At 50.5% G+C, this 24,285-nt stretch overlaps 8 protein-coding genes and 1 non-coding gene across 9 annotated transcripts, besides 2 other annotated features; 3 read left to right on the plus strand and 6 right to left on the minus strand.

The window, feature by feature from the left end:
* Positions 1-1,302: 1,302 nt before the first annotated feature.
* On the minus strand, positions 1,303-2,678 carry EKO05_0005996 (uncharacterized protein; the record flags this gene model as incomplete). Its single annotated transcript, XM_059636716.1, has 2 exons — positions 1,303-2,622; positions 2,676-2,678. The coding sequence occupies 2 exons, from the start codon at positions 2,676-2,678 to the stop codon at positions 1,303-1,305; spliced, it is 1,323 nt and encodes a 440-aa protein (XP_059492699.1).
* An 837-nt stretch (positions 2,679-3,515) lies between these two features.
* Positions 3,516-4,116, minus strand: EKO05_0005997 (uncharacterized protein; the record flags this gene model as incomplete). The annotated part of the gene is made up of 2 exons (XM_038939818.1): positions 3,516-3,991; positions 4,050-4,116. The coding sequence occupies 2 exons, from the start codon at positions 4,114-4,116 to the stop codon at positions 3,516-3,518; spliced, it is 543 nt and encodes a 180-aa protein (XP_038799003.1).
* Positions 4,117-5,096: 980 nt separating this feature from the next.
* Positions 5,097-8,769, minus strand: EKO05_0005998 (uncharacterized protein; the record flags this gene model as incomplete). Its single annotated transcript, XM_038939816.1, has 4 exons — positions 5,097-5,998; positions 6,045-6,563; positions 6,615-8,482; positions 8,549-8,769. The coding sequence occupies 4 exons, from the start codon at positions 8,767-8,769 to the stop codon at positions 5,097-5,099; spliced, it is 3,510 nt and encodes a 1,169-aa protein (XP_038799004.1).
* Positions 8,770-9,272: 503 nt separating this feature from the next.
* EKO05_0005999 (pre-60S factor rei1) lies at positions 9,273-10,883 on the plus strand (the record flags this gene model as incomplete). The annotated part of the gene is made up of 1 exon (XM_038945892.1): positions 9,273-10,883. One exon carries the CDS (start codon positions 9,273-9,275, stop codon positions 10,881-10,883), a length of 1,611 nt encoding a protein of 536 aa, XP_038799005.1.
* Positions 10,884-11,166: 283 nt separating this feature from the next.
* On the minus strand, positions 11,167-12,460 carry EKO05_0006000 (uncharacterized protein; the record flags this gene model as incomplete). The annotated part of the gene is made up of 5 exons (XM_038939826.1): positions 11,167-11,730; positions 11,782-12,048; positions 12,097-12,148; positions 12,200-12,258; positions 12,314-12,460. The coding sequence occupies 5 exons, from the start codon at positions 12,458-12,460 to the stop codon at positions 11,167-11,169; spliced, it is 1,089 nt and encodes a 362-aa protein (XP_038799006.1).
* Positions 12,461-14,191: 1,731 nt separating this feature from the next.
* On the plus strand, positions 14,192-14,290 carry EKO05_9t5. The gene has a single exon. It is a non-coding gene; the product is annotated as a tRNA-Ser (tRNA).
* A 309-nt stretch (positions 14,291-14,599) lies between these two features.
* Positions 14,600-16,462, plus strand: EKO05_0006001 (uncharacterized protein; the record flags this gene model as incomplete). The annotated part of the gene is made up of 3 exons (XM_038939688.1): positions 14,600-14,786; positions 14,833-15,791; positions 15,842-16,462. The coding sequence occupies 3 exons, from the start codon at positions 14,600-14,602 to the stop codon at positions 16,460-16,462; spliced, it is 1,767 nt and encodes a 588-aa protein (XP_038799007.1).
* A 127-nt stretch (positions 16,463-16,589) lies between these two features.
* Positions 16,590-17,834, minus strand: EKO05_0006002 (uncharacterized protein; the record flags this gene model as incomplete). The annotated part of the gene is made up of 1 exon (XM_038945893.2): positions 16,590-17,834. The coding sequence occupies one exon, from the start codon at positions 17,832-17,834 to the stop codon at positions 16,590-16,592; it is 1,245 nt and encodes a 414-aa protein (XP_038799008.2).
* Positions 17,735-17,773: a tandem repeat.
* A 2,668-nt stretch (positions 17,835-20,502) lies between the features above and the next one.
* Positions 20,503-20,526: a tandem repeat.
* A 2,259-nt stretch (positions 20,527-22,785) lies between these two features.
* On the minus strand, positions 22,786-23,214 carry EKO05_0006003 (uncharacterized protein; the record flags this gene model as incomplete). Its single annotated transcript, XM_038939639.2, has 2 exons — positions 22,786-23,062; positions 23,114-23,214. 2 exons carry the CDS (start codon positions 23,212-23,214, stop codon positions 22,786-22,788), a joined length of 378 nt encoding a protein of 125 aa, XP_038799011.2.
* Between the last annotated feature and the right edge of the window lie 1,071 nt (positions 23,215-24,285).

The raw sequence follows: 24,285 nt of genomic DNA on the forward strand, positions 1-24,285 counted from the left end.
TGTAGATCGGTTTGACCAAAGAGCCATGGGCAATCAAGAACTCGTAAGCCAAGAGCATTGCACTCAGTAGATACGGCATAGGCAACTGTCAAGCGTGCGTATGAACTTCGTATCCGTATCATTTCGCTCAGGCATCTCTTTGGTACTTGGCAATGCCATCAATCTCATGAGAGACATTGATGCCGTCCATTTCGTACTGTCTTTCAGCAGACAGCTCATTCACAGAGCTCATCTGCTGATAACCCACCTCTGTCAAGTCCTTCAGCTCCTGTATGGGATATGACCCTCCCTGTCTCAAGGCTGCTTCGCGCAACTTTTGCCTTCTGTGCAGATACAATGCCAGCACTCCAACAGCCGCAAGGAGAGGAATGCCGATACCCGCACCAATCCCCGCACCGATAGCGATGCTGTGGCTCGAGGAATAAGGCAAAGACTATGTAAAAGAGGAGCTCCTGACCAATGTCGAAGTCGATTGCAGAGTAGAGGTCGTAGATGCGGATGCGCTAGCAGGCGAGTTTGTGCTTATGGATAGTATTGTGCTCAAAGGCAGAGTCGTGATGAACATCGCGGCGTCTAGCTCGAACAGATTTGTGCTGGCGCAGTCGCAGCCTGTCAAGTTGTTCACAAAACAGCAGAAACGGTTGACTCCGCACTGTTCCATACCCCGACCATCGACTGCTGAGAACCAGATCTTCACATGTTGAATTTGGGCAAGAGTCCTACAGCTGTCACTCCCAGAGAAGCATGTATCGACTGTTCATGTACCATTCGTACAAGTGGATTTGTAAGTGTCGGTCATGCCAATATTCACAAGGTCAGGACCAGGCTTACAGAGGCCATTGCTAAGACAGACGTCTCCAGGAGCGCAGCATGGTCTATCTTGCGCTGAATATGGGCTGCAAGGTAATGCTCTTTCGGTCGATAGCTGGTTCCCGTTGGGATCGAAACATTATTTAGAGGAAGCTTTAGTGTGGGGTAAATGCAGAGCTATTAAGATGCTGGCAAGTAGACTATACCGTGACTATTGGGAAGACTTGGTGACCGGTATTGTGATTACAGAAGGAGGACGACGAGGGCACTGAGTCACGATGCTGCTCGTGAGCGAGAGGCGACGCTGATAAATTCCTCTCCGATGTCTGGGATTTGTACAAACGGCCCCTGTCCGTAGATGGCAGGATGTCGACGCAGCGATTCGTCCCTTTCAAATCAACGCGCAGTGTCCAGGGCAGCGCCCGGCTCCATCAACAAATTCCGCACCCCAAACGCTGTGTCTCGACTCCCAATTCAGCTGACTTTGTTTGCTCAACTTGTAATTATCTCAGACTCGTCTGTCCAAGGGCAATCCCCACCGTTGATGATCCAAAAGGTAACAGCATTTGCAAGACCTTTGTCATCGAAGTCCCAGACGTCGTCTCTGATGCCATCACCGTATCGGAACTCTCCCGACAGAGCCACATTATGCAGACATGCTGTTGAGCTGATTGTCCGGAAAACCTGCAGCCATGTGCTTGTTTCTTCTCCATTAACGCAGAGACTTATAGCGTGCAGCCTCAGATCTCGTAAAGTCGAGCTGTGTCTGGCGACTAACGACAAGAGCGCGTTAGTGTTTGTATCGAAATGACTTAGCGACAGCTTGCGAAGCTTCGGCCATGTTATAGGACCTTCCAGACAGCCTTGGTAACTCCACCTCTTCTTTACTTCGAAAGTATCCTGGATGGTCTGCGAAAAGCTTGTCGTGTGGTTCGCAAGAACAACGCGGCTATTGAGGATCAGACAGAGAGACTCAAGATCTCGCCTCTTGCTAAGATAGGCCGCGAGCCGGCCTGTGTCTCTTTCTGAGTTGTATGCCATGTCTCGGGCGCCGGGTCGGATTGTCATGCTGGTGAGTTCGGAGTGCATTCCTTTCATTGGAGGATAAGTTTCTAACCTTACCAAGGCTTTGGTATCCACGCCGGAGAATGTCCATCTCTTCACAGTACTGAGTATTTGAGGCATTAAAAAGGTGTAGAGGGATCTTGAAATTGTATCACCTCTCCAAGCACTGAGTGGAGCGGTCACAGGTACTGTATCATGTTCTTCCGTCATGCATACGTGCCGGTTGTTGAGCTGATAAGCGCCTCTGACAACATGGACTTCTTGCAAACTGAGCAGTCCAAGCCTGGGGAACGGCGAGGACATGCACAATTCTTCAAATTCTAGATTAGTTCGTTTCTCGTCTTCTAATCGAAACAGGTAAGCCTCCCAGTGTTGTCGACTTGTAGCAAGCTCTTCGTATAGTGCAGCTTGGTCAGAACCAGCCTCTTGTGCTCTCAGCTTGCAGTATCTCGTCCACTCATGCCAATCTCTTACGTCAACACCTACTCTCCAACGATTGGTATCCCAGATGAGGGTATTCACAAGTTTAGAAAGTTGTTCGTTTTGTGTGATGTGCTTGAGCTGGGATACACTTGCGCAGGTGCACCGAAGCGTGATGGTATGGAACAGTCCTGGCCTGCCCATCTCAGCAAACATTGTATTGGCGAGGCGATAGTTCGGTAAGTCGCTACGGTACACATGTTGCGCAATGACCAGGTGTATCTCAGGTGGAAGAAAGGGAATTTTCGGGCTGCCGGGCGTCAACGCCTAGATCTCAGCGTCAGAAGAAGAGCCGAAGCATTTGTTCGCAGACAAGTTACCATGACTTCACAACTACTTTGTATAATTCCTGGGACAGTAAGCAATCGATAGCTTGCAGGTGTTTGGTCATTGTGAGGCTTGAAAGACGCGTCGAGGTCGGAGCGAGGGGAGGCGTCTACCTGGCGCGGCAGGGGTCGTGCATCTGATCCCTCTTCGGTAATAGAACCTCTTCCTCCTAAGCACAACGAAATTCGACGCTACGTTTGCGTGCGCGCATGCCTTGTAATGCAAAAAAACTCGTCCGAACATATTAACTATAATCGATTTTTGTAACAGTAACATGTGACCCTGAGTTTGGGGAGGGACTCCAGGTATTCAGCACCAGCTGCCTTGTAGACGAGTCTTAAAGTCGTGAACCAAGCTTGGAAGAACAAGAGGTTTGACCACATTGATGCTTTGGTGCTCGTAGTAGTGAAGAGAGGGAAAAGCAAGTCATGGAAAGCGAGAGGATGTGCAATTGTATAAACTAGGGGAGCAGAGTGACCCCTGAGAAAGAGAGGAGACAAGGGAAGAAGTTGACGCAGTACAAGCGGAGATGTAAAATAGTGCAAAGGTCCTGTGGAAGACATGATTATGGCGCCGAGCTCTCAAAGACATAGCATCATTAAGATCTTTTAGTGGAAGAAGGCGGTTTGCCTTCAACCTCTCCATTGCAAAAGCGGAGACGTGATTATAAGCATAATTCACACGGGGCACGATCTGCTATCCACAGGGAGTAGACACATTCTCTATCATAAAACAGTCAGTGTTTTTCCTATCCAGTACTATGCAACTTCTAACCCAAGTGGTATCGCTCGCTAAATCGCATCAAAGACAACAAATCTCAACTCATCGCGGCCCTAACCTTGAGCCTTTCCTTTCCCCTTATCCTTCGTGCTACGCATGACTATTGCACCGGCGTCCTCTTCTTCCATCACACTCTCCACTGTCGAGCCAGTCGACACGCTCCTGTCATCCTCCACACTGTTCCTCCCTCCAAACATCTTGCTAAGTCCACTCAAGCCGCTGTGACTCCTCGAGTGTGTCACGCTTGAACTCAAGCTGAACAAAGAGCCAGAGCTTGTGTTGCGCTTCATGCTGTCACTTGTACTCTTGAATAGGGACAACGAGCCGCTGCTGGTGTTGCGTTTCAGGCTGTCCCCGTCTACTGACGATGACAGAAGTTCAGATTCGCGACGCTTCTTGCTCGGGTCCTCGGATTTCGCATTCCAGGCTGCGTAGTAGTTGTCTGGCGATACGGAGAAGTTGAGCGGCGGAGATGTGGAGGGAGAGTTCTTGATGGATTTCCAGGCGCTGCGGATTGTGGAGCGGTGGTCTGCAGTGAAATTTTAGTCAAACCGTTCGCAGCGGGAAAGTCTTGAGAAATGACGTACGGATGTTGCCGGCGCCGCCTCGACCGTAAATGATGTAGGGGTCAGACTTGGGAGTCGTAGAAGGCATTGTGAGGATTGTATGTAGATTGTGTGTAGATTTGGTGAGAAGACCAGGGCGTGGTATTTCCCGAGTTGGGTGTGGAGATTGATGCTGTGTAACGCAGGTGTATAAACGACGTTGATTTCGAGTTCAGAGTCAAGTTCACAGAATGTGATTTGGTATAACCTAAAGGTAAAGTTGGGGTACCGTCCCATATAATCCTTCCCCAGACCCACCGTACCACCGTAGCATGCAGTGCTCCGAAATCGTCACCCCAGGCCTATCTCCAGCCTATTCTCCCGACTCTTCCCGCATACGATCAATCTTCGTCTATCTTTCTCTACTCCTAGAGGCTGGAGCCAATCACAACGCTCTAGGCGTAGAAGCTTGATCGAGCTTGCGTAAGGGACACCGTCAGAACATTGGCCGGCCACTGTGAAGTGTCATGCTTATCAGAGCGTCGAGACGTTCGGTCACGTGGCAGGCAATTGTGACTGTTACGATTTGTGTGACTTCGACTGCCGGGCTGAATCCGGCGACTGCTGAATGGGCGTGCTGGGTGGCGGGGCAAATCTGGAGATGAAACTAGTGTTCGAGTCGGTGAGATCGGCAAAGCTTCGAGAAGGCAGATCCAAGGACGAAAGGAAGAAGAGGAGTCGAGAATGAAGATGACGTAAGGTGACAAGCGAGACATTAATGTTACACAGTCAGGTTCAGGAGGGCATGCACTTGCTTAAGAGCTTTAAGCTGTGTATCTCTGCTATCTTCACGTCTTGGCTTGTAACAAGCAGCTATCACATCGCAAGATGATTGCAAGATAGTGGTACGGCCGGCGGCTGTAGCGTGACACATTCCTTTGTGTAATTGTCAAAACTCAACCTCCAGGCTCCCAAGATGCGACTTCACAACAGACCAAGGCCTTCATTAGCGGCGCCACCCGTACGCTAGTCCTCAACAGTCGTCAGCATGCCTAACATCGGACCCTTTTACAGTTCGCAACAACCAGCTCACACGACACCAAAGCCTTTTGCGTTTTGTATGGCCAGTTCCAGCTTTTTCATCATCTTGTCCTTGTCCCTGTATTCTGGCAGATAGAGTTTGCCGAAGCATGTACTGCTGGTGGGCAGCTGCTCCGAGTCACCTCCCATCCTAACGATGTTGAACGTAAGACTCTTATACCCCGTGACCGGCACCCTGTCGCTCGCTGTGACAAATTCCAACAGATGACTTGCATCTTCCTGTGTGTATCCTTGCACAATATCCCAGAAGGCACGAACAGTGGGGTGCATAGCATCGTAGTCTTCATATGTTGCACATGCGCGTAAATCGGAAATGGAAATGATTTGCGTGCCTTCGACGAGTTTTTTGAGAGTTCTGGGGGTAAACAGCTCGAGACCGCGCGGGTTGAGACAAGTGTAGAAGCCCTTCTTGAAAGCTCTGAGCTGTGGGCGAACGGAGTGTAGGATCAGGTGCATAACGTAATCCCTGACAAATGCACCGCGGTTCTCGTTGGTGACCAGTGCCGTCTCGCTGGGCAGCGACGTGTTGTCTTTGCGCTCGGTCATGTCAATATCGACTTTATGGCCGAAGACTTCGTAGCTGAAAACATAGTCGCGCATGAAGATGTCTGCTACGTTATCGTCGTTCCATTGGAGGAGGGTATCGAAGCTTTTTGCTAGATCGGGCCAGCCGTCTCGGATGTAGTCAATGCTGGTGTGGTCGTCAAGGAATTTGAACCGTGAGTTCAGCATGAGGTTGTAGAATACCAATGGGAAGGTGACGGGCAAAGTGATGCCGTTGTAAATTGCGAGGCTGAAGAGCACGCCAAGCATTTTGAACTTCCAGAGAGGCTCAAGAGAACCCGGTTGAAACCATGTAACGCTGGTCTGAGGGTCGATTGTGAACATCCCTAGAGATGTCAGCCCAGCCTTCATAACAAGTACTAGCCGGCTTACCATAGTCTGGCGCAAAGGCCTCGCCCAGGACAACACGAAAGAACTCGTACGTCACACCGCCATGGTCCAGGCCAACTTCGCCTTCATGCTGGCCCAGCTTTACTTTCAAAGGCTTCAGCAACATCTTCCTTTCCTGTCTCCACAGTTGATCGAGCGTATCCTTAAGTGGCTCTTCTCGGCTGACATCAAGTACAAGGTAGTCATTCAGTGTTACCTTGAGTCGATGCTTGATCATGTACAGGTAAGGTTCTCGCAAAACCACATCGAGCGTCCGCAGCATCTGTTGGACGTGCTGAGTGTGGTCATACTGCGCGACCATACTTGTCAAGTTGATTGTTCTGAAGAACCTAACAAGATAATCGGTTGGGTGGAGTTCTGGGTACTGCAAAATATGTAGCAAGTTAGGTTGCGGTTTCCAGTCAAGGAACTTGACAGGATCATTGATCTTGTTCAGATGCTCGTTGAGATAGGGGATTCTGAACATTTTAGACCAAATGTTCAAGCGGCGCTGTTTGTCATCTGCTTTTGTCAGTCCTCGTCCTCGCTCTGCGTTACAGGCAATGTACGTACAGAATTCGTGGAGCAGCATTACGGCCGTCCCGGCGCTGGACCATTTGTTGACTTCAACATTACCATTCCACCTCTTGATGATCATCGTCTTGAGCCACTCTATGAACGTAGCGGTGACCGTCCAACCTGGCTCTTTATCCAACATGCTGGCTGTCTTCATCTTCTGCTTGGTATTCAACGCAACCTGCTCAGCAACTTCCAAATGTTGAACCAGGATGGTCGTCAAAGTGTCTTCCAAATTTATAGGCTCGATTGCTGTTGATGTTGGATCCTTATGCATTGCTGAGAGTATGTGTTCGAAACAAGTTCGGGCGCCAATACCGCGTAACAGGCGATCGGCAAGCCTCACAGCCGGCTCGTACTCTAATGCATCGATGATATTTACGTAAGGGTCGATGGAATCGTCAGTATTTCCAGTTGTGCTAGGGACAACAACGCCCCACGACCGCAGGCTGCGCAGTTGTGCCCAAGAACGAGGCCAACCGACAGGAACCGAAGACGTCAAGGCGTGGATGCATATTATTACGATGTGAGCAGCCTCGTAGTTGCTGAGGTAGCGAGAGCCAGCCGCAGATTCAGACTTGTCTGTGGAATCTTTTGTCGAATTGTTATTTGACGAAAGCTTGCTGCTGGTAGATTTCTGTGTCTCAAGTTCTGGCGGAAGGGTAAACAGAGCTTCCACAGCGATAGCAAGGCTGTCAAATATCAAGGCTCCATTGCGTTGGTCCCAGTCCCTAAAACAGTGTGCAAGTCGATCAGAATCCAGATGCGGTAGCGGTGAATGTTGAAAGGCTTCGTTGGTGTCACGAAACGACTGTAGCAGTGTTTCTGCGTCGCTGAGGGTATAGAACAATGATCGGTTGACAAAAGCTCTGGCGGGTTGGAGCCGAGCTGTATCGTAGCCAACAGCAGGGAGGAAAGCTGAGCCGCGCTGTTGCTGTCCATAATGGACCTCATCCTTCAATTGATCTAGCAGATCGCAGTTCAGCCTCGAGGTAGCTGGAGCTACATAAACGTTGTGCTTTGGCTTCGTGGCCTTCTGATGTGCAGGCATTGGTGGTGTTCTAGTCTCTGCTTTCGCTAGGGGAGGCACAATCGAACCGCCGAGTGTGAACGACTTCCTGCCAGTCTTTGATATCGACATCCTTGGCAGATCAACAGTACAGTCAGTTGGTGCGCTGGTCGCGTTCTTGGTGGTATGAGCTTGGTCGGGAGTGGAGAGTCGATAATACGGTACTCTGTGAACCTGCTGACCATTACTGAGCACCTCAGAGTGGGTTCGAGCTGCATGCGCCTGACTCTGTGCACGAAGATTCTGCTGTGAACGTTGACGGACGATACTCGCTGTCTCATACGTATGTGCTGTGACAGGTTTGTCGTTCGGACTGCCTGCGCGTTTGCCTTGATGCGTCACGTAACTTTGGGCGCGCAATGCGTCAAACGCCCACAAAGCGCCAGGTATCTGCTTCGAGTAGGAGTAGATCAACGAAAAACTATCGTAAAGATTCTGCCCGATTGACTTGATGTCTTTCCTAGTCTGGTGTCGACCGTCAATGGCGCGTGCTACACTGCGTCTTCTCCCGGTCGATTGAGCATGCTGTGCATAATCCTTATCATCGCGGTCGCCGTATCCAATGCTAAAGTCAACAGCGCCTTCGATCCCAAGCGTGCTCGGAGACACCTTGAGCTCGTGAGGACAGAGACCTCGATGGGGGTTACTTTGACTGGCGAGGTAGTGGGCTAGTGCTCGGGCGGTGAGCTGCGTCGGCGGTCGATACGGTTTGCAGATGCCGCGCTTGTTGCACGAGAGACATGTCGGGGTATCACAGTAGGCGCTCTTACAGCCGTACAGTATTTGAGCAAGGTAGCTGTGCTGTTGTTAGCATCGATCACTGCGTTCGACGGGACGCTGGCAGATGCCACCCCAAACATACTGGCGCACGAGGTACTGGAACTGGCGCTGTCTTTCCAGGTGCGAGCATTCTATGAGCCGAGACGGGTCCTGCACGTCCACCACATTGCCAAGGCGGTGCTCCAACAGTTGTGATGAGCGTCTTCGAGGCTCTGATGGCGCATCAGACGGTGTGGTGCTCGAGCTGGATGATGCTTTGGGTTCATCTCGAGGACATCGAGGCCCTCCTTCCGACGTGGTCATGTCATAGAGCGAGCGTGTGGGCAATGCGTGTATATGTGCTGCAGTATTGATGATGAGTACCGCATTGTACAGCTAGACAGAAGCCGTAGGGCTGGTGCATAGCTCCCGCACCTGCCATGCGGCTGCGATCCGAGGCTGCAGGGGCCACCGAAGGCGACAGGGGCGATGCTTGGCGAGGCGAAAACGTCATTTCGCGGCGCGACATTTCAGATGGTCGACGTCTTGCCGCCGCGAGGACTTGTCGAGCGATTCCACGATTTTCGCCGTGAATGAGCCTGACGATAAGATCTTAGATACCTCTTTGTTCTTGCTTCCTGATCGCAGGTCACTCTAGCCTACAAAAACAGAGATTTTGCCGCTCGGCCAGTCACAGACGCCTCAAAAACGTTCCGCACAACCCCCACTTGCTAGTCAATTATTCTTCACTTTCCCCTCGGTGACCACCTCCACGGCTCGCTTTGACAACCCACAATCAGAGCCACTTTCTCTCACAAGCCAGCACCATGGCGTCCCAACAAGTGCCCACCCAGGCCAACATCCAGTCCACGCACCCCTTCACCTGCAACACATGTCAGGTCGCATTCCGCTCGGGCGAGTTGCAGCGGGCGCATATGCAGACGGACTGGCACCGCTACAACCTGAAGCGCCGTGTTGCCTCGCTGCCCCCCCTATCTTCTGAGATCTTCACCGAGAAGGTCCTTGCGAACAAGGCCTCTGCTGCCGCATCCGCTGCAAAGGCGTCGTTTGAGAAATCTTGCGCCGCCTGCCAGAAGACGTATTATAGCGAGAACGCCTACGCCAACCACGTGAACAGCCAGAAACACCGCACAAATCTCATGAAGGCCTCGAGGACTGGGCAAAACGACGATGCAGTTTCGGTCAATGGCTCTGTCATGAGTTCGGCGTTCTCACTCGGCGAATCTATGGCTGACTCTGAGGCCACTGTTGGCGAGAAGGATGTCGCAGATGTCGCCGAAGGCCTGAAGACCACCAGCCTGGAAGATGCAGAGCCTACAGAGGCTTCGACCGAAGACGACCGAAGCTCAGTTGCCACATCCAAGGTCATCACCGACCCGCTGCAAGACTGCTTATTCTGCAACTATAAGTCGCCGACCATGCCGTTGAACTTGCACCACATGGGTCGCTTCCACGGCATGTTTGTCCCCGAGAAGGAGTTCCTGGCTAATCCAGAGGGCCTTCTTAACTACCTCCATAGCAAGATCCATGAGCAGCACGCTTGCTTGAAGTGTCACAAGGTCGTACACACAGCATCCGGTATTCAGACACACATGCGCGACCGCGGTCACTGCATGATTGCGTTCGAGAGCGACGAGGAGCTCGTCGAAGTTGGCGAATTCTACGACTTCAGCAGCACCTACGATGACCAGGCCGCTTTCGACGAGATGCAGGATGAGGCAGAGGCTTCAGATGACTCTGCATCCACTACAGGAGGTGGTGTCAAGCTTGGAGCCAGGCGCGAGGCCAAGATCACCACAGAGGATGATGCAGCCATGTCCAGCGGCGAGGGTGACGAGGGTTGGGAAACCGACAGCACAGTTTCTAGTGTTCCAACAGACGAGATCACAGCTGTGCCCATTGACCGTTCCCACCGTCACAAGGGCCTGCACAAGTCTCGACACCACAACCATGCAGACCCCCGACCCCACCGAGCCGCAGATGGCTTCCACTCACACGCACATGCCACACCCGTTGCTGTTTACCACGACGAATATGAGCTGCACCTCCCCTCTGGCCGAACTGCTGGTCACAGGTCGCTCAACAAGTACTACAGACAGAACTTGCGCAACTACCCTGGCGTCGCCGAGCGTATGGAGAATGCACAGCGCCGTCTCACTGCACCAGAAAATGATGAGGATGGCGATGCTGAGATGGAAGATGGTGAGGAGGGCCGTGGCCGCCAGAGCCGTGAGGTCATTACACGTGCCAATGGTGGCATGGGTATGATTGGTGTTAGCGACAGCAAGAAGAAGGAAGTCGCTGCCCTTGAGAAGAAGCAGCAGAAGCAGGCCGACCGTGCGAGGAACAGGTACCAGGCTGGTAACGAAAAGAGGCACAACATGCAGAAGCACTACCGTGATCCGCTGCTGCAGTAGTGGATTGTGGACTCTATGGGCAGGGTTTTACGAGCATGTTCGGCGTTTTTGGGCATACAGTCTTGTATCAAGAGATAAGGGGTTAGATCTGCATTGAATGAGACATGATATCCGAATACGATTGGGGTTGCCATATGGGAAATATACATTCGAAGTTGAATCGTCAGAGAGAATATATCGAGCAGAATTACCTCTGTGTATGTGCGACTAAGGCTGTCGTCATTTCTCCTCACTGCCTGACTTAGGGTAAACAAATAAGATCATTTCAGGTGGGTCTAACAACTCAAAAGATCCTCGGAGGCGTTCGAGGCCTCATCCCGAACTCAAGATCGACGACAGGATATCGTAGCTGGTTTGGACTGCCATCATAAGTCGTCATTAGTACAGCTGGAAGTGGCCGATCGGTCGGACTCGTCACAGACACTGTGGGCTGTATGTGCCTCAGCGAGCCTTCAAGTCCACTTACAGCACTGCCAAGCCAATACGTAGTGGTTGCCTGAAGCTTGTCTCGCGAGTTGATGTTGCAGGGCCGATACGACGTGTCTCTTACATTCGAACGCGACTTTGATACGTGCCTCCAAAAGATTCGCATCGAGGGGAGGTTGTGGGTAATTGCAGCGAGGCTCATACCCAGGGCAGCCACGATCATCATCTCACCGACTGCGGCTGATGTGTCGATGTTGGTGGTGAGCCTGCGCAGAGAGTCGATGCGTATGAAGCCCAGTGCGACAGCAGCGGTGCCGGTCGTCAGCAGGCAAAAAATGTATATCTTGCGGCGTGTTGGCATCTGAATGGACCAAAACATGGGAAGAGGTAGGACCAAGACGTAGAGGTTCAGTAAAGCGTTCTGGGCAACAAGTCAGTGTTGAATGGATGCTGGGATCCTGTCTAAACATACCAACACGGCTGGCGCGTAAAACGCCAACCTTCGATCCATGCACTGCGCTGTCAAGTGTTGTGCAGGCTTGAAGGCCGCTGTGATGGGATTGCACTGGAACACGACGAGAAGCAGGTCGATTATGAGCACCATGAAGTTCATTCCAAATCCCATACCGATCCAGAAGCGGAACCTGGACTGAGCGGAAAATGGCAGATATAACGTGAAGAAGGCGGTTCGGACGACGTAGTGTAAGAGAGCGTAGTAGATTGAGGTGACAAATAGCCACTGTGCTCGTCAGTTGAGTCGCGCATAGCAGAAAAGCATTACACGAACGATAAGGGCATCACCGCTTGGGTCGGAGTAGTTGCACACGTTTGGCGCAGGCCTGAAGTACTGTCAGAAATATTCTTCGTACTCGTTGTCGCTCGGCACTGACCCTGCACAACCCAAGAACAAGATCCTTTGCCAAATGCCCAGTGCGCCAACGAGTGACACCTTGACCGTCAGTCAGTCGGAGCTTGTGAGGGAATGACATTCATCTGCAGCTTACTCCCACGACCAGAGACACAACGTCATCCGCTTTCCAGCTGCGTTTGAGATATTTGCAACAGTAGCATCTGAGCATGCAAGACGCAATAGCACTTGGGAAGCTAGTCCAGGTCATGATGTACGTAGCGATCTGTAAGGGTTTCGACATTGTGAGGTTGAACTGAGAGGGGCAGAGCTCGTGTGTACAAAATGAAAAGTATGATTATACTCACGACGTTGATCTTGGAGTACTACGCTACTCCTCCCTTCACCGCAGCAAACGCACGGTTCCGGTAGCCGATATTGTGACTGAATCAAACAAAGATCGTAGCGAGTTGGAGGCGTGGCAGGCGAAGTACTTGTAGGTGAATGCAAATCAGACAAAGCTCTTGTACCATTTGCAGAAAAAGGGATGCTGTAGGAATGGCTTTGTTATCCGCAAATAGCACGCCCTGCCCTATGCAGAGTTACAGAACGACAGGATCAATATGCATTAGTTTGCAGCGCCACTTCTCAGTTTGACTTGAAAAAGTAGTACTTATGTTGTACTCCGCGTTGCTCAGAGCATCGTCAACCGTAGCCGGACAAAGGTAAGATCTAGTGGCTCCAAGGCTGGTGATACCGTCGTAGTCATCGCACCCCTCTCAACGGCGATGCGTCTAAGTGATTTTCACGAAAATGAACTTGCCTCTCGACAAAAGCATTTCAGTGATCGAGGTGGCCGTCGTCCAAGGTGATGAAGCCAGTAGAAGGTCGCGACAGCTGACTAAGTCAGAACGCGCTCCTCTCACCGCAACATTGGGAGCGATCCGCCTTCACATCGCACGCATGTTGCGATAAATGACGACAATAGCAGTACGTTCTGCTTGAGGGGTTCCACGATTTCTTACAGCTATCCGTTTCCGTCACACGAGCGTCTGCGTAGGGTTGTTTGTAAGCCAAGCTTATTACGGAATTTCGGGCGGCTGTAGTGGGCTTCTTATGTGCCAGGCAAACTATCAGTCGACTTTCCCATATTGAGGCTACGCTCCTACAGAGTGGACTCTCTTTAACAGTAAAAATCAGAGTTCAATATCGTTATAGCTCAGTCTTTCATCATCAATACCATCTCCGGTATAGTCCAGAGGCTAGGATATTCCGCTTTCAACCGATCACTCGATTAAAGCACCGGAAAGACCCGGGTTCGATTCCCGGTACCGGAAACTTTGTTTCTTTTTGCCCGCTGGCTACAACGAACTATCTTCTTGCAGTGGTCGAGGCGAAGACACAGGGCGCGAATCTTGGTGCAACGCATATCGATTCTTAGGTTCGATGTGATCATGAAAGCACCGACAATCCCGGGAAAAAACGTCTATGGAATATCTTTTTGAGCAAACACAGAGCTCAAGACCGATAGTTATCGCCTGTACGAGACCGTAAACAAGTACTATGTAGTTGTCAATCTAGTGCGTATTTTGCCTCTCCCCTCTTTTTACACGCTGTCAGCACTACTCAACTACGACACGCTTCTTATTATGTGTGACCTTGGTAGGTACCCTGTCTTCGAAAGGATTCGACCCCTCTAAGTATAGTACTCTCCCAGGCTTCACAAGTGCAACAACAATAGACCGAATTGATTGCGAGTATGAAAAACAACTCAACGGCTCTCCCACACGCGAAGTAGTTGTTGCGAACAACCAGTACAACGGACAAATCCTCAAAGGGCTAAGCTTGTGCTCTATGGGCGAAGCCTCGCTTGAAACCTAATGTGACCCCGCAGTGGATCAGTGTTTCGTATACGCATTCATTCATCGTGAAATTTGATTGTACACCTTGAGAAAGAGGTGAACCTGACAGATCAATTTTTGATATGTTTCTAACAACTATATAATCCATATAGGTTCGAGATTAACCAATCAAAGACAGCGTGCCAGAGTGGTTAATGGGTATGACTCGAACGAGTTTATCTACTAGATATCATATGGCTTCGGCCGCGCAGGTTCGAATCCTGCCGCTGTCGTACGATTACTTTTGTTCTTTGTTTCTAGCCCTCGAATGTCGTCTTGATCTGGGAGCAATGTTACTTTTTGCTTGGACTGACTACGTCTGTCTTATAAATGCTCAAACTATATGATACCACTGAACTACAATTTACAACACAAAAACAAATAGATGTGCCCGAACGAAGATGAGCGGGCATTTATGCTTGTGAGGTATCCATGGCTCGCGTTACGTCAATGTGAACGTGAACACGCGCTGGCGCGACGCTTTCCGCAATCACTCCTCATTAACCCCACGTTCCAATAATGTCGCACTTCACGCAACCACCATGACGACGGTCGCAACACCTGATTTACCGTGCGACAGTTCATCATCTGGTCCGAGTGGTAATGGAGCACCTTCATCAGCGTTCGAGGCTGTAAGTGCACGCCCTCGACGCGCGCAACGGCGCCCTACGAAGCCAGCAACTTATGAGCTCGCAAATCATGCCAAGGCATATATCGAAGGCTTCCAATGTAAGTCCCGCCTGGACAATAACGAGTGTTGCCTGACAGAGAATAGTTGCAAACGCGTACGAGTTCCTCCACAGCCTGTTAGCAGCTGGCACATCCATCTCTACGCCTGCACAACCATATATCGGCCTCCTCCCGCCGCCTACGCAGATTGCACTTGCCGCCTCGCTCATAGCCTACACATTCAAGACGCCTTCGTTGGAGAATCGCAGAGGTTCCGACGCTGCGCTGCGATACCTCCAGTGTGTCCTGAACACGATAGAAGAGCCGACGTATGTCTACATACGGCAGGCTTTCATGTTCCCTCCTGAGCGTACAGGAAGACGCCCACGAGGCCACAGGAACACGACTAGGAGTCTGTCCCCCGAGGAGGAGAAAGATGTTGATCAACTCTATTGTGAACCAGCCAATGAGAAGAGCATGTGGAACAGAGCGGACGACTTTTGGCATATCGTTGGATGGGCATTCAACTGCTCTGTAGCATACAAAAAGCGGTGGGAGAGATGGAAGCTGTTGCTTTCTATAATGCTGGACTTCCTAGAAGCCGACTGGGATGTTTGTGTCAGGTCAAGTCAGCACAACGAAGCAGGCCAAGAGGCTGCACTGCAGGAGAGCCTTATCTGGCACTACATCGTGGGCGAAGGTCAGTCAATGACCAGAGCAACGAGACGCCGCAGTGCCAGAGCAATCTTCGCGATAGCCTCTTCAAACTCTTTGAAAGAATACCCTGAGATCTGGGAGAGTGAAACCAGGGAGCTGAAGGAGAGAGCGAATAAAAAGCAGAAGCTCGGCAATGTCGACTTCGAAACGGGTGAGGTGGCCGATTATGATAGCGATGAGGAGAAGAGAGATGCTCCTAGGGTCACACGAGCGATTGAGCGCAAACTTGATGTCAGCCTGCCGCTAGATCTTCCACATATCGCAGACGGCAACTTGAACTTGCAGGATGCTATCGAGCGACTAGGCGGCAATGACGCAATAACACTGCGACAGCGTCTCCTAGCCTTGGTGAGTTTGTTCTGCCAGTATCGTCAACGACCTGACTAACAGAGCTTCAGCTAGCACAAGTAGCGACCAAACTCCCCAACAATTTCACGACATTAAGTGACTGGTTCGACAATGTCGTGGAGGATTTTCGATACCTTCCGACTATGCTATTTAAAGTGTTTCTTACAACACTTACTGTTCCGGGACCCATGAAATTCATGTTTCTCGCCAATCTCTTGCTGCCTTTCGTTAGCGGTACATTACCCGACTACTTCCGATACGACCCAACACAAGAGCACTTTGAGTCCATTCTGCTTCCACTGCACGGCAGACAGAGTTTTGCCGACAACGCCAAGGTTTCCCTGATCCTTGAACAACTTTTTGTACTTATGATGGCAGGGAATGGACTTAAGCCTACCGATGAACTTAGAAAGGCTATGGAGACCGGTATACAAGCAAGACATAACGTATACGGGTCTGGCAGAGGTAAGAGGGGCAATGCTGGAGAGGAGAAGCAAGCGAGAGAGCTGATGGTGGCTAGCTCTGGACGACTCCTTGGGATGCTGGAGTTACTGGAGATCGGGGCTGGAAAGCCTTCGCAGAAAACAGCAGGCTACGAAGCCAGTGTCTTCCTGTCGTTTGGGTCTGGGTCACCGCTTTCGTCTGCACCAAGCAATATCGAAGAGGACTAGAAGAATGGGCCCAGGAAACTGGGTGTTTACAATAAAGCTTTAAGATAATCAGACCTTCAGAACGTCTCTATACGTGGGATGCTTTTTTTCAAGTCCCACCAGATCCTAAGAGACACCATCTGTGTCTTCAAAATCCCTCTTCAGCACCAGCCTTTCCGCCTTTCCCTGCAGTCACCTCCCTTCTTTCAGCAATCCACTCACACCCGTCTGCTTTGCCTTCCAACTCCTCCCACCCGCCGCACTGCATCTCGTCCAATGCCTCATTTTTCTGCCTCAGCCACTGCCACTGCAACACAATTTGACTTGCTCTCACCACCAGCTTCTGATCACTCCAGCTCTTTATCTCTTCATCGCTCAACAGCAGATACGCGTCCAGCGGCGTGATGTAGTGCTTCATCCTCTCCCTCACGCCGTGCGTCGTAAACCCCCCTTCTGGAGCGGCGATCAAGGTGGCCCAGATGTTTGGCATCATCGGTCTGCGCACGAAGCCCTCTTCACCCGCCGAACCGCTCGCCATGAAATCACCAGAGACTTCCTTACTCGTAGCGGCAATAGTTGTAGGCGGCAAAGAAGCAACACTGACATCCTTCCTCCCGACCGGTCCGTCGCCTACACACCACTCCCGTAGCATATCGTACCTCAACACCAACCTGATCGCGAGTTGCTTCTTCTTGTCGTATAGCCTTGCCATTGCCGCTCTATTTTCGGCGATTTGCTCGGGTAGCAACGTTCGAGTGACCAGGAACAGGAAGTCTTCGAGAAGGAAACGGCCTAGTTTTGAGTCCAGTGTGCTTGTGCTGCCGAATGAGGCAGACAATATGGCAGGCCAGTTTGTGCTTGTGGAGACTGGTTCAAGAAGTGTGTTCGCAATGGCGTTGGCGGCAGGATGTGTGCGGCTCCAGTGCAGTGTTGCATCTAGACTCGCTTCTAAAGTGCCGGAGAAGGGGTTTGGGACCGTAGGAGCGAGGAAATAGTGTGCTGGTATGCGCGTTGTTTGGGGCGTCGTAGTGGGTACGGCCTCTGAGGTGACTGATGTTGCGCGGACGCCACGGGTACCGCCTCGACGGGAGGGCAGCGTGGTTGGACGAGTTGTGGAGTGCTCGTCATCGGAAAGAATGCTGCGGGCGCGAGAACTGCGACGGGAGAGTTGGGTCATGGTTGTCGTTGTTGTTTCGAAACTGTGGTTTTTGAAGGGCCAAGCAAGGCTTGTGAGATTATGTGATTGACTCAAGGTGAGAATCAAAGCGTTGGCAGAGAATCGATTGGTTGCCAGAAGTGAAGGTGAAGGTGGGAACGAGGTGAAAGTGAAGGCTAACCGCATCTGTACCTCCAAGTGTCGCTGCATACGCAGAACAATGTCAGGCAGAGACATCTCATTTATATCTACATTCGTGTTTAACTGTTATCTCTTTTGTAACAGTAATGCCGACATCAGGGCTGTGAGATGCTCGCCTCAGCCTTGCTTGCTTGAACAACTCTTCCTCAGACTCTGTGCCTCTTATGTTGTGTTCAATCCTTGTAAAACTCCTTCTCGACAATCTGTTACTTCGCCCATTGGACGATGATCTTAGGGTCGATAGCTTATAGCTCCTTTGGCGCGAGTAGTAAGGCTCCGAGCTAGCTGAACTCCCGCCTGTGATCTTGGCCCACAGACCTTTCAACGAAGGCAAATTGACTGCAACTATAGCTAGTTGAATTTCTACCGCCTCCACTATTACCATTTCCCCGAGAACGTACCACAGGTCCGGTGACGAGTTAAGTTCGAAAAGCGGGATGAGACGGAAACATGCTACGAGGATGGCAGATGCACCGAAGCCAATGACGGATAGAACAGCAATCTTCCGGCGTATAGAAATCTGGAGGCGGAGCACCGTGGAGATAGGCAGGACGAGGATGTAGATGTCTTCTACGATGTTTTGTTTATTTAGTAAGTAAGCAACCAGTGAAAGAGTCGTTCAGCGTACCAAGATTGACGGAACAACCAACAGAACGATTTTTGGCATGTAACTGGCATTGGGATACGTCCCCGGATGAAGAATTTCGTCGAATGGCATGCATTGCAAACACACAACCAGCCTGCTCGTGTTAGACACTTAAGGTTCTTAAATGAAGTTGTGACATACATGTTTGCGATAAATATAGCAACGTTTGTCCCCATACCAAGGTAGACAAGTTTGTGAAACATCTTATCCGGAGATAGTTGAAGGTAGAAGACAAGGAAGGTAAACTTGACGATCCAGTGGAAGAAGTAGTAGTACACCTCTTCAATGAACAGGATCTTGATAATCTCGAGCTGCTGTTCTCAGCTGATCGACCTATATGTCTTCGTAAACGTGTCGGGTTAGCAACTCTCATGCAATAGAGCGGAGTTGTACATACAGTCCACAACCCGCGTGAAGGAACAGATGTAGAACAACCTGTTGACCGCAGCTTATAGCGCAAATCAATTTGGTATGGCCAAACGGGGAATGACTTGAAGAAAACATCAATTCATATGACTCGAGATCACGACTCGCACAAACAGCGGCGTCGAGCCTGAGATTGTTGGTTCTCCATTAAAGCTCTTGCAACGTATGAACCACGTAACAAAACCAAAGTTGATACTTTTATGAGGCAGCTTCGCCAGTCTTCACAAACTTTCGATATCTCTTCCTGGAGCATGTACTATTCTTTCAATGTCATGGGCGGAGCTGGACTGGGCAAAGATTTTGACAACCTATCTAGTGGACAAGAGCATTCTGCCATCAACGGAGTTCATGACCACATGACAATGCTAGGGATATTGGGTACTGTACCATGGCTCTTGAATGTGCTTGGCTCGTTCTCTGGAGCGGCAGCTGGATATTCAAGCTTCTTCAACTTCTACTCCACCAAGATTCAAGCAAAGAACAAGAATTGGGACAAAGAGGAGTACCCTGGAGACATTATATCCTGGCTTCTAAAGGCCGTGAAAAACAAAGATGCATCTGCTTCCCCGTCACCTGAAGCGTTGGAGGATGATACCTGAGTATTCATCATCGCTTGAAGGTAGAAGTGACTCACCCCTGCCCAGCTTTGATTTGGCTGATACGTTCCCAGCGAAACAACAGCTACCACGCTCGCTGGCGTCCTTTATTATCTGGTCAAGTGTCCCGAGAAGCAAAGGAAGCTGTAATCGCTACTTGACCAGGTCATTGAGGGCAACAAAGTCTGGAGCTACGAGAAAGTGGAGAGCGTCACGTACCTCGATGATTGGATAAGTGAGACTTTGCGCCTATGCCCGGCACTTTTGACTGGCGGTCTTCGCGAGACACCTAGCAAAGGTGTTCAGCTTGATGAAGTCTTCGTTCCTGGCAATACAAACGTACTGCTACCACTATCGCTCATTCATCGAAATCCTAGATGGTGGCAGGAGGCTCAGGATTTTGTACTCGAGCGATTCGGTGAGAGGCGGGCGGAGATGGGAACATACCGAGCTCCGTACTTGCCCTCTTCATTGTGTGCTTACAGCTGTCCCGGTAAAAAGATTGTGCAGTTGAGCTTACGCATTACACTGGCATCAAGTTTGCACTAAAAGAGACGGGCGGAAAGTTAGACAGGGAGATGCTGGACACTTTTACGGTCACTCTGCCCCCACTGCAACTCCAGTTTCATCCAAGGGAGCACTCTTGAGCTTGATTTGAGTGTCCTTTTCTGTCCGAGTTCGCGTGGGTAAAGCAATTTCTTGGTTCCTAGTCTCGCTAGTAAATCACCAGCATCAACATCCGGAAATGGGCATTCTATAAGCTGATTTTTATGTCTTCTCCGACATCTCGAAACAATTTTTTATATGAGCGGCTTGGAAAGTGCTCTCAACTAGTAACGTAATCGGGCTTGACATATGTTATGATATATGATCAGCTCCCAAATATATGCTTACCTAACCCCTGTAAAACCTCAGAACCACAACCCTCTTTGGCAACGCAGATCTTCTCATATACACCAATTCTTGTCGATCTGCGACCTCATAACCGTCGTCATCATCACTGTCGGAACTGCTGTCGCTGTCGCTCCCACTTGACTCGTCTTCTTCTTCTTCTTCTTCTCGACGAGCATCTCGGTGCCCATCTTCGCTCTCTGAGTCCGAGCTTGCACTTGACTCACTTCCCCCACCACCGGCCCTTCGTGTGGAGATTCGATAAACCTCAGCAACATTATCGCGGAGCCGTTCATCTCTCGTCATCCTCCGGCTCTCTCGATCCCGAGTGAAGGCATCGTGCGATGCCGGCGGCAATGTGCAATAGCTCTCCGAGCGCCTTCTGCCGATAAGTGGGCGAAAGGCTCCAAGATCAGGGCCTATCTCGTAATCACTGTTATCTTTGTGGTAGCTGCGGATGAAATGCTGGGCCAGCAAGCATATGGTGACGAAGACGAGGATCGAGCCGAAAGTGGTTGCTAGGATGATGAAGCCTTCGTTGCTGATGAAAAACGCGGAACGGTGGGTACTGTGCCCATTATGACGATAGTTGATGTACATTTGAGATGTTTGTATGAGCGCTTGCAGCTGGTGTCGAAATGGACGTGTGAACTCAATGAGAATGGGATGGTTGAAGTGAATATATAATGATCAGTATGTGAAACGTGGTAGTTGTATGTCCTTGAAGATAATTTCATCTCCAGACAAAGAACAACCATGGTCCGATGTTCTCGATAAATCGAAGGTCATCCAATCGTTTGTTGCCTTTTACACTGGAACCAGAGATGCTCCGATCTGTACCGATTATTCACATCTTTACCGACCCAGAGTCATGATCGGTACCTCAACTGGAAAGCTTGGGTACCTCCAGCCCGCAACCAGTGTGGTACTCCACTATATTTCTATGGAACTGTAGCCTGGAAGTTTTCAATGTTTCCCTTTGAACAGTCTCCACTCTAGACTGTAGATTTCAACTTCCAACTCTTTCCTGACTTAAGTGAGATATTATTAAGACATACACAAATCCACCTTGCATTTTCCCAACCCACAAGCTTGAAGATCATGATTCGGGATTGGCTGGGAAGGACTACTACAGCGCACTGGCTTTTTCTAGTCTAAGTCGTTGCGGCGAATTGAACAACAGAACGTACAATACTTGATACTGCCTTTCAAAAACGAAGCAAAACGCAAAGTTTGATGCCTCTTCAGTTCCACGAATCGTCCACTAATTGAGTTTCTACAACTTATGCACACTGCTGTTCTTGCTCCATCTTCTGAAGCTCTTTCCCTTGAACCAGAACAAAATTCCAAACAGACACCAAAGCAAGATGAGACTTGCGTTCGTCATAATGGGCGTTATGAACCTGTAATTCGGATTAGTCTCAGGGTGCATCCAGTATCAGATCGTCGATTAGACTTACCCAGCCTCCATACTCCAAGGTGTGATGAATTTGCCAAATCCGTATCCCCACAAGTTCTTGTTCACCGTGATCGCGACAAACAAACTGCCGGCTACAGGCTTGTAGCTGTCAACGGCGTATGTGCTGACAATGCCGGGCAGTGCCGCAACCTGGATACCCGCACACGTGTATGCGATGATCACAATCACCTCCCACGGTCACTTCCTCTCGTAGCCTGTGGCGACAACGATATTGCCAAGGAACATGATGATGACATAAGGGATCATAGCAGGTAGTCTCATTTCCGGCTCTCTGACTCCGCCATTCTTCCTCGTCCCGCGCGCCGCAACCCAATCACTGAGTGGGCCGCTCGTGACAAGTCCAATCAGAGCGCCAACGATGATTGCGAAATTTGTGAACCCCACGGTCGCGGGACGGAAGTTATACGGTGGGAGAGACAGGATTTGGGACTGTGTGAGATTGATGGTAAGGAAAGAAGAGCAGGACCACGATGTCACGAAAGCAGCGAATTCGACAATCGGGAAGGCAAAGAGCTTCCAAGGGATCTAGAGGTCGAGGAATATCGAACGAAAAGGATGCGCGTTGGGTTGGAAAGTGCGCCATTGCCAGCGTCCGGGGGTACCAGTGCCAAGGTACGGGTCCAGTGCCGCGGTTTCGGTGAGGGTGAGGTTTTTGTTGGCTGGAATGGTAGAGGTAGCGGTGTTGACGTGATGTATCTCGCCGTCATCTGAGCTGGATGAATTTTCACCGGCGACCGCCTGTGACTTCTCGGCATCATAGATGTGTTTTGTGGGAACGAAGTCGGATTCCTCGCGCTTGAATCGGGTTTCTGGAAACATGAAGACAAGCATCAGGAAGGAGGCGCCAATCAAGCCGGCATTGAGCCACCAGAAGCTGCGAAAGCCAATACTCTCAGTCATTGAACCAGAGACAATGGGCCCAGCCATAAGGGAGCCCTACACGAGTGGTTAGTATACGCAGAGATACAAACATTTTTGGTGACAGACCATGTACACAACCCAATAAAGTGTGTTCCACTTGCCGCGATCGTGCAGGAAGAAGATATCAGCGATGACTTCAGGCATGATGGTCTCAGAAGGACCAGCGCCGATGCCATTGACGATGCAGGTACCCATGAAAGAACCATAAGAGTTAGCTCTGGCACGCCAGATGCTGGCTCCAAAATTGACGAGCTGGCTGAGAAGGTATACTGGCCGGCGGCCGAAAGAGGTACTGATAGGAACCCTGTTTGCATGTCAGCTCTCGAGGCGTGAGTGTAAGAGATATGTAACTGACCAGATGAAGTTACTGAACCCTAACATCAAGATGCACAGCCCTGTAAACTGGATTGCCTCCGTGAGATCACACTGAAACGCTTCCATCAATGCTGGAAACATAGGTGCGAGTGCAAGGGGACCAAAGCCTTGCGTGAAGGTCACCGTGGCTGTAGATATGATACACGCGGTCTTCCACCAAATGCTCTAGTTCAGAGGGTCGTGCGGGTCGTCAGATGGCTGCGGGACAAGCACGTTTCGGTGAGAACCCTTAACGAAGTAATGGCTGCTAACATCGGCCATGATCTCAGTACCAGGCAAGATCTCAACGTTGAGCCCATGCTCAATTTGATGACGTTCCTGGAGTTGTCATTATGATCATTTTGGGGTATGGTGAGTGAGCGAGTACATCGTCAGTATAGTCTTTGGACGCCATACTGGCGTTTTGTGTACCGCTTCAAAAAGGGAAGCTGAACTCGAGGGACTGTTCGATCTCAGTGCCACAGCGGGGGTGTGAGCAGATACTTGTAACCCAAGCCCACGCACTGAGATGGCAGTCCTGTGTTCCAAAAAGGACGTTTGTCCAGCGCATGCACTCGATATGGAAACGTTACCGAGCACTGTTATGGTCCTATTAGAAGGCAATATCAGTTACAAGGCCTGAGGAGGAGTTTTCTGGGAAACACATGCCTTATCGAAAGCAAACTGAGCTTCCAGTGACCAGCTCAGTCTTCACATGTGCGTGCAGATCAGGTATCTTTCCCCTGTATGTTCCTTGCACTGCACGGCATCTTGCAATATAGGCACGGTATCGCCAGCCAGTGGAGGTCCTAGTATTCTACCAGAGCTTCGTCACCCATGCACAGACGGAGTGAATTCATAGGCGAAGATGGTGTATGATCACCGTCTGGCATGGTCGATAACGCGGGCTCCGGAGCTGATTGCGAACACGGCAGGTGCTCGCAGGCCTCTATCTGTGATTCATGCTTGCTCACGGAGCCGCTACCCCGGTGCCTTAACTCGATGGAGGTACCCTAGCTCCTATCGCGGCGCAATGTAAAGGTTCCAAGAGGCTAATGTGAACTGCCGGAACACGCTACGCTAGCTAGCGCGTTGCGGGGAAATCTGGGGGCTCCGCGATACAAGAGTCCAGATCTTTGAGCTGGCAATCGATACAAGCAAGGGGTTAAGTCA

The sequence above is a fragment of the Ascochyta rabiei genome, chromosome 9 (assembly GCF_004011695.2).
Source record: "Ascochyta rabiei chromosome 9, complete sequence".
Taxonomy (NCBI): Eukaryota; Fungi; Ascomycota; class Dothideomycetes; order Pleosporales; family Didymellaceae; genus Ascochyta; species Ascochyta rabiei.